General features: G+C 32.6%; 1 protein-coding gene across 1 annotated transcript; it reads left to right on the forward strand.

The window, feature by feature from the left end:
• LOC18604481 (transcriptional activator Myb) lies at nt 211–2,312 on the forward strand. The gene is made up of 3 exons (XM_007036991.2): nt 211–742; nt 1,004–1,456; nt 1,608–2,312. The coding sequence occupies exons 1-3, from the start codon at nt 628–630 to the stop codon at nt 1,784–1,786; spliced, it is 747 nt and encodes a 248-aa protein (XP_007037053.1). The 5' UTR covers nt 211–627; the 3' UTR covers nt 1,787–2,312.

The raw sequence follows: 9,199 nt of genomic DNA on the forward strand, positions 1-9,199 counted from the left end.
ATATAACTGGAAAAGTAGAAAAAAGAAAAATAAAAAAGGGGTATGTATAAATGTAATGCTAAATGGTAGCTAGGTGGGTTATAAGTAGAGGTTGTAGGTTGGAAACTTGTAAAGACGTTGAAAGGAGAACGAAATTCACCCCACCAAGCAACCTCTCTCTTTGTGTGTAAAGTTGATTGTTTACTTATAAGCGTTTGTTAGCCTAGACGTTGCATCAATCGCTGCAACTGGTCTGTCCAAACCCTCCAACTCTCTAACGGAAAACACTTCCCACATCTCCTTCCCTTCCCTTATATCTTCTCTTTCCATCTACCTTTCTCTTCTTGTCTTGTTTGCCCACCCGCAACCATCTCTTTCTTCCTTCTTCTTTCTTCTTTCTTTTCTCCATCAATAACCCCCCTGCACGGCTGCAACCTTCCCTTTCCTTTATATGTTTTTGCTCCCTTCCTTTAATCACTTCAACTCTTTCTTTGGTGCTGACCCAAGATCATCAGGTTTCTGGAGATCCATCCAGCACCAATCTAGCTGGGGTATATATATACACCTCGGAAATCCATACGTAGTTAATAGCTAGGCTAGGGTTGCTTGGATCTTACTACATAGCTTGTTGTGATCAGCAAAGATCAGATGTGCACCAGAGGCCACTGGAGGCCTGCCGAAGATGAAAAGCTCCGGGAGTTGGTGGAACGCTATGGCCCTCATAATTGGAACGCCATAGCCGAAAAGCTTCAAGGCAGATCAGGTGAAAGCCCTAAATCAGATATACACTAGATATAGTGGTTCGTTTCTTAATACAATTACCCCATAGTCTTTTTCTTGTATGAATATGTATCTGTTAACAAGACCGACTTGCCTAGGGTTTCAATTTTAATGTTAATCGATAACATCCAGAACCCAACAATCCATATGCTTTGCTGCTAAATGAAAAATAAAAATGATACTATTCTAAGCTGTCTCTAATAAGTTAATGGCTAACAGCGGAGGCACGTTTTGATTGAATCAGGCAAAAGCTGTAGGCTGAGATGGTTCAACCAGTTGGATCCGAGAATCAATAGAAGCCCTTTCACGGAAGAGGAAGAGGAACGGCTTTTGGCTTCTCACAGGATCCACGGGAACAGATGGGCTGTTATTGCCAGGCTTTTCCCCGGTCGTACTGATAACGCCGTAAAGAACCACTGGCATGTCATCATGGCACGTAGATGCAGAGAACGATCCAGGCTTTACGCCAAAAGATCAGCTGCCCATCACTCAACCACCCTACCAGACCATCGAAAGCCTTCCCCTAAACCACTTCATCAAGCTGTTCACTCCGAGTCTGAGATAACGACTAGTTTTGCTCCACTTTTCGACAAATACAAGCAAGGATATCCCTACCCCTATCCTTTCCCTCCCCATTTTTTCAAAGAGTTTTACGCTCGCGATTGGAATCCAACCCATTGTATTACAATCACGGAAGGTGCGTAACATGTTTGTAATGAAATCTTTCCTTAAATATAGCTGTGCTGTACGTATAAACCTAGAAGATGCGATGAACATGTGTTTCTTCAGTTCTTCTAGCTAGCCCATGGTCATGTTCCCTGTATAATTGACAATAACATATACTGCAGATAAGAATCGACCAACCGAATTCTATGACTTTCTTCAAGTAAATACAGACTCCAATAAAAGTGAAGTGACAGACAACACCAGGAGAGATGAGGAGGAGGTAGATCAGGAAGCTATGGAGCAGCAGAGCAAGGCTGGGGCTTCATTCATCGATTTCTTATCGATCGGAAGCTCCTCGTAACGTTTGTGTCTTTGATCATCCTTCACGATCATACATAGATATCATTGCAAAAGAATCATCAACTTACATCAACACATTGTAGAAAAAGACAAAAAACTAATTACAAGCTTAATTTGCTAGCTGTTGCCACTGCATTGATTGACACAACATATTTAAGAAAATTTATCAATTATTTAGGCTTTATATAGAAACCAAATGGCATGATTATGTGTGAATAGCCGAGGCTTTACGCAAAAAGTGTTGCTGTAAAACCCTTGTCAGTGGATCTCAGGAATGTTTAGCATTAAAATCATCATGTTCAGTGGTTTTTTTCCCCCTTTTGTTGGCCTGATATCATGTTCCTCTGATACGTAATTAATTTGCATGATCAATTCTCTTCTGTAAATGTGTACCTTTTCCTGCTCTGTCTCTCTCTCTCTCTCTCTTTACACACACACACACACACATTGATCTCCTTCTTTGTTGCTTGATCAGCTAGTTTCATTGAGTGTTTCCATCTCAAAAATGGGAAAATCCTTGATGCATGTCTCTACAGAGGTTGAAAATTATATATATATATATATATATATATTATTGCATAAAACAAAACTTCTCCTTGTCTCTCTTTCCCTCAAAGCAAATGAAAATTTTGTAATTATAGCAATAATACTGGTCTTGATATGTATTCCTGTTATCATTTTTATAGCAAAACCCACCATTTCAGCAACTTCATTTGCTCCATTTTATTATTTTAGATGTTTCACATATATTAGTATTGTGCTCTCAATATATATACAGCTCTAACATGTGTCAGAATAAAAGTTTGCCTTCTCTCTCTCTCTTCTAAATTTTTTCAATAAAGAAAATGTCCTTTTCTAGCTGGTTGTTTGTTTGTTAGAAACCTTATTTTCTTGAGCATTGTTTAGGTGTAAAGTTTTTCCAAGATATAGTGATGCAATATAAGCCATCCGCAATGACTTCAGCAGCTGATAAGATTCAATCATGGAATGTAGGATAATTTAACTAAAGTGATGTAATTTTGGACACAAAAGTATGATCTGACAGGACTATCAAACAACCCAGTACATTTGTCACTCCTTTAATTGTTCATAAGCCACCATAAAGTTGATAAAATCCTTGATTTATTTGTCTTGGGATTGATTGTGGTCTTTGTTCAGTGACATTGGATTGAGTTTACTATTTGCTTAATTCGATCTCAAGAAAATTTATTGAAGAATTTACTTCCATTTGATGCCCATTGAACATTAATCAAAACTTGGGAGCTGGAACCCTATGCAAAATGGATTTGTTATAACCATTAATACCTTAATTTATTCCCAATTGGACTTCTCTCAATGGTAGGAACTTGAAATTTTTTTACTTTAAGGTTTTAGATTCAATGTGAGAAGAGAGCAAATTTTCTCTCAACCTTGTGTAGCTTAAATCCCAATGGATTTTCTCATATATAAGAATGAAGGGGAAGATCAACTGATTTAAAAAATGATGCTTCCGCCTTACAAATATATTTCTATATATGCTTGCACATAAAGTTTCTATAAGTTAAACGTTTCAGAAATTGTTATAAGAAAAAAAAAAAAAGAATGAGGATAATAATAAGGGTTCTTTTAGTACGTAGGAGAAGTACAAAGGAGAGCAACAATTTTGTCACGACCTGTTTTTTGGTGGGCTATGATCGGCAAAAGGACCTACGCGGTTATGGCTCATTAGACCCAAGCAAACCTTAAACAATGTTGCTTACTAAATTACCAATATATTTTCTTTAGAGATTTTCAAAATTTAACGAGAAAATCACACAAGTGCACATGGTCATCAACAAGTAATACAGTGATAAGAAAGATTGTTGATCCCTCAGGGAGTTGATTCCAAATCTATACTAAGTACTAAAATTGACACAAGCTAATTTTATCCAAATACTCAAAATTCTAGAACTGATTAAAAGTAAAACTAAGTGACAAATTTAAACCAGAAATTGCAAACCAGAATTGATGTAAAAGCAGTGGTGTAAAATTTAGGATTATGGGTTCAATTAGTATTTAATTTGGATGCATGATTGGCTAATTACTCACTTCAATGGAAATTGATACTAGTCTAGAATCCTCAAGCATGTATGATTCTCTGTCGAGATATCGTACAATGGCCTAACTTAATTAAATCTCTATATGCACGTTTGGTTCATGAAATAGATAAGAATATAATAGAATAACTATTCTTTGATAATAGAATAAGGTGAGAATAGAATAGAATAGTTATTACGTCGTTTTGTACCACGAATGGAATAGGACATGAATAGTTATTATAGTTTATTGAAGTGTTTGGTAGGTAAAAATAACTTTGGAATAGGAAAGAAAAAGAGTATAAAAGGACAAAAATATCTTTTATTATATATATGATTAATTTTTTTATTTTATATTATTTTTTAAATGTTAATAATTTAAAATTTATTTTAAATATTAATACTTAATAATTTAAATATTAATCTTTTATTAATATTTTAATATTAATTTATAAAATATTAATATTTTATTTATAATTTAGGTGTTATTATGACTATTTATTTTTATTTTATTTTAAAATATTAATATTTTATAATTTAAATATTAACATTTAATTTATAATTTAAATGTTATTATGATTATTTATTTTTATTTTAATTTATTTTTTAAATATTAATAATTTATAATTAATTTAAAATACTAATAATTGATCATTCAAATATTAATATTTTATTTATAATTTAAATGATAGTATGATTAAAATATTAATAATTTTAATCAATTTTTGAATTTAAAATATTTTTTATAATATATATTAAAATAAGTTTTTTCTTTTTTATAATAATATTAATAATTGATAATTTAAATATTAATATTTTATTTATAATTTAATCATTAACATTTAAAATATTAATATTTTATTTATAATTGAAATGTTATTATGATTAAACATCAATAATTCCATAAAAAGTATATAATGGCCAAGCACACTATTCAAACTACATACTAACATCCACCATAACCCTAGAAATAAAAATTGAGCTCAACATATCCATAGAAACATTCAACATCTCAAACAAATAAAGCATTTTTATAAAGAAAGATAGAGAGAGAAAATCAAATCTAGTGAGAGAAAGTATTTGGTGCAGCTTTTGCAGCTCAATCTTCAAAGATTTCCACCGTTTTTCTTCCCTTTTTCAAAGATTTTTCCCAAAATGGTATATGCTATAACCCCTTTTTTCAAAGTGAAAAGCTTGTTTTTATACCCAAAAAATTACCCTAAAATTAAAAAGATCGGATGGTGTGGATTTGCCAAGGTACGTGTCAATGTCGCAGTGCTGACCTTTCTATTTGGTGTTGAGTCTTGGTTGAATAGGGGTGGTGTTGCAATGCTGGCCCTCGGAGGTTGTGATGTTGCCTTGTCTACCTGGTTGCTGTGTAACCTGCAACAATCCTTCAAATTCTTACACAATTTTGACCATGATCCAATCAGAACTAGATGAAGTGTTGACCATCGTAGCCTTTTCTTTTAACTTTCCAGTGGTTCAAAAATCTCATCAATCGGACTTCTGTAGATTAATTGACGCTCAAATTACTACAACATGGTTAGAGATCTCCTTAAGCATCTATGCACGATTCTTTGCCATTTAAGCCCCACATGCTTGCACACCTTTGATAACAAATGACTAAATCAATAAAGGTTCAAAAATAGGACTTTTATTTTGAAAATGAGCTAAAAGAACTCAATTAAAAATACTCAAACATGCATTAAGCTAATTAATAAAAAGATGTAAAAACAACCTAAAATATGACTAAAAAGCAGGAGGACTTCATTCTTTTTATGCTCAATAAAGTGTAAGATAACTCTATAAAATAGAGTTATCACACCCCCAAACTTAACATTTTACTAGTCCTTGAGCAAAACTTAAAACAAAGAAATAAACATGAACATAAAAAACATTGAACTATAAATCGGTTGTACCAATCCAAATATCACTTTTAATTCCTCGTAAGTCATCTTATTTCCTCAACATCCTAAGCAAAGTATAAATATTATTCAAGTTCAAATTTCACTAAATTGCAAGCTCATTTTCAAATGAAATCTTTTGTGTGTGTGTGTGTGTGTGTAGTTTCATGCAATGAAAATCATGCCATTTGATAAGTTTATGCTTATGCAAAAATTTAAATTAGTCAAAAGTTTCATATGTTTGCTCTTCATCTCTCTTTCCACTAATGTAGGTTAACACTTACTCAAGGGTCCTAAGGACTTTGTCAAGCTTGTAATGTATGGCAAGGGTCAAGGTAGGATTTAAGAAACTATGTAGCTTAAATCACCCTAATCACATAATCATTCTAGGACCTATAATGAGATTTATTTCTTATTCCTCCCAATCACCTTTTTCTTTCTTCAACCTTCTCATTCATTAAACACTTTATTCTTTTTTATTTTCATTGTTTTCTTTTTTTTTTTTCATTCACAATTTAACACCCCCAAACTTATTTCCTTTTATGTTAGGTAGTATGGTGAATCCTACATGACTTTTTGAATTTTTCTCCACTTCCACCTTATCTACTTTTGTCTTCATTTCTAGCTCATTATGCTCCCTAAAATGGTTTATGTACTTAGGAGTGATGGGTATTAAAGTGGAAATTTATTTATGGTTAAGGCTTATTTAATATGTGTTTAATCAAAGAAAAAGAGAAAATTTAGGCTAAAAAAGGGTGACTAAGGATAATAGTATAGACGGGTAGGCTCGAAAAGCTCAAACGATCCAAAGATGGCCTAAGTCATTTACCTAATTAAGTGTAACCTAGGATTTCGCCTTGAGAGAAATTCAAACAAATTTTAGAACTCAAGACTTTATTCAAAAATTTACACTTACATAAACATTTTCCAAATGAACACAATTATTCAAAGCAAGAAACAAGTGCTCAATATGGTAGAAATTCACATTCTACAATGATGCTTAACAACAAAGTTCAACATAATACTCAAACAATATTTCCATTTACTTGGAGCACAAGATAACAAGACAACTATTTTTCTTCATTGGATGAGTAAATCAAATCAATTGGTGCAACTAATCATCATAGACAACATTTTCATGGAAAACAAACTCGCTAAACTTTAACACTAAACAACTTACTCAAATTGAAACTAATAACATGAAATGGTAAAATAAAAAAGAAAAGTTTAAAATTTTAAACTTCCTTTTGAACTTAAAGCTAACATTGTCCTCAATGTTACTAAAAGTTAATGAAAGAAAACTCCCTTGATCTCACTCTTCTTCCTCTTCCTTATCATTATCATCAGTTATGGGATTCTTTAGCAAGGATGGAAAAATGGCCATGTCCATCCCCATATGTAGTGCACAAGCTTGCAATATCTGCTCCATTGCCTTTACACACTTTCTCTAGTGTGCCACTTTGTGTTCAAGATGCTTAAATCTTTGGGGTATGGTGAGGTTTGTATGGTGTGGTGGAGGTCTTGGTGTAAAGGATGAACTCCTACCAGCAGCAGAGTGCTCATGAGCATTGAATCTTTGAATGATACATGGGTCTAATGGTGCTTTCGAATGCCGAAGTTCTTCGTCACTAGACTAATGCACTCTCGCTTGTTTGCATAAAGCCGTGATGAGTGATGGGTACCACAGGCCATCTTTAGCTGAAATAGCAATGTGAATGATATTAGCAAAAATTAACCGACTAACATTAATGGACTTACCTGTGATGATGGCATAAAGAAAAATTGCTTTATCCTTGGTGACATTGCTCAAATGCTCTACCAGTATTTTGGCTGTGAGGAAGTGATACCAAACCTTGAAAAGGTTATTCATTGTGCTAGCCTTGAATGAGATCGATACCCTTTTAGAGATTTTCCATTGGGTGCCTAGTTTGCAAAGCAAGTTAATGACCTCAACCAAATTCATATTGCCATTCAAATATTGAGTATACTCGTCCAGCAAATAGTAAAACTAGTTAATGGTGTGGCTGTGAAAAGGCGCTTGCTTACCCCTACAAAATGTAACACTATTCTCGTGCTCATAAGCATTTGCATAAAACACAATCACCATGTGAAACCCCACCTCTATGTAAGAGAATAATTAGGAAATTCTTAGGTGAGCATGTAGAATTCATGTTTTGAACATAGTTTTGACCTTCAAAAAGAATTTATTGTCACCTTGGTTGGCCGTCACTGTTGAGTCATAAATTTTTCTAAGTTTGGATGGTCAAAATATGAGGTTTTTATAACACAATCTTTTGAAAATAAAAAATGACGGTAATGGTTCCCTTGATAATTAGATAACTAAAAATGATTTTTTCATAGTTTTTGGAGTATGTCTGCTATGATAAATTAGAGTTGCAAATTTAATTTCAGTGGAACTTTTTCGATTTTATTCTTGAAACCAAAATTTTGATTTTTATTCTTTTGGATTTTGATGTTTTTGATATTTTTATTGAATCCAAATGAGGGGGGGGGGGGTGTTTGTTTATTTACATTAAATATCTTAAGTAAATGGAGTGTAAAATGAAAGAAGTGAAAATGAAGACATTTACTTAAATGGTGTTTAATGTAAATAAGTTGAACAGGTTTTTGTAGGCAATCTGTCTCAAAAATTGCATTCTGTGTCAAATGTATCGATACATGTGCATGATGTATCGATACAGTTAGTCTAGAAAGGGTTTCTGATGAACATTTATCGATACAAATTTTCCAGAACCAAAAGTATCGATACATTTCGTAGATTTTTGAAAAAATAAAAGGTATAAAAAGGTATTTTTACATCCCATAGTATAAATATGACCCCTACTTCAAGGGTTTTTCATTCTAAGCTGCCTTTCATCAGTTTTTCAACAACTTTAAGCTCTCTCAAACCCATTTTCACCCAAATCATTATTTGGGAGATTGAAAGCTTGGTTTTGGGTTTTTCAAACAAAGGTGACATCTTTCAACTTCTAAATCTTGATTTACGAAAATTTTTAGCACTAAAAATATTATTTTTATGCCCAAATTTTTTTATGGAATTCTAAAGGTCAAGGTTTGTGATTTTTCTTAGCATCAAAGCTCAGTTAAGGTAAAAGATGAAGGATTGATGGTTTTGTAAGTAATTTTTATGTTAAGTAATAGCAGGTTTAAGTTAGAAAGTTCGTTTTGGTTAAATCCTAATAGTTTTGAAAGTGTTTAGAATGATTATTACTATATTGACAGTTTGAGTAATGATTGTAATAATAGTTGAATACTTTAGGTGCTGTCAAAACTCCAAGAAATTCACTGGAGTAAGGTCTTATTTGTTGGTGTAGGTCAACACTTTTAAGGTAAGTGGATACACTTTTTGAAGTATTTTAATATGTAAAGTGAGTATGATTTTTTATGAAATTGATTTATTATGCATCAAGAAATATTACTTTAAGAATGGCT

The sequence above is a fragment of the Theobroma cacao genome, chromosome 3 (assembly GCF_000208745.1).
Source record: "Theobroma cacao cultivar B97-61/B2 chromosome 3, Criollo_cocoa_genome_V2, whole genome shotgun sequence".
NCBI lineage: Eukaryota > Viridiplantae > Streptophyta > Magnoliopsida > Malvales > Malvaceae > Theobroma > Theobroma cacao.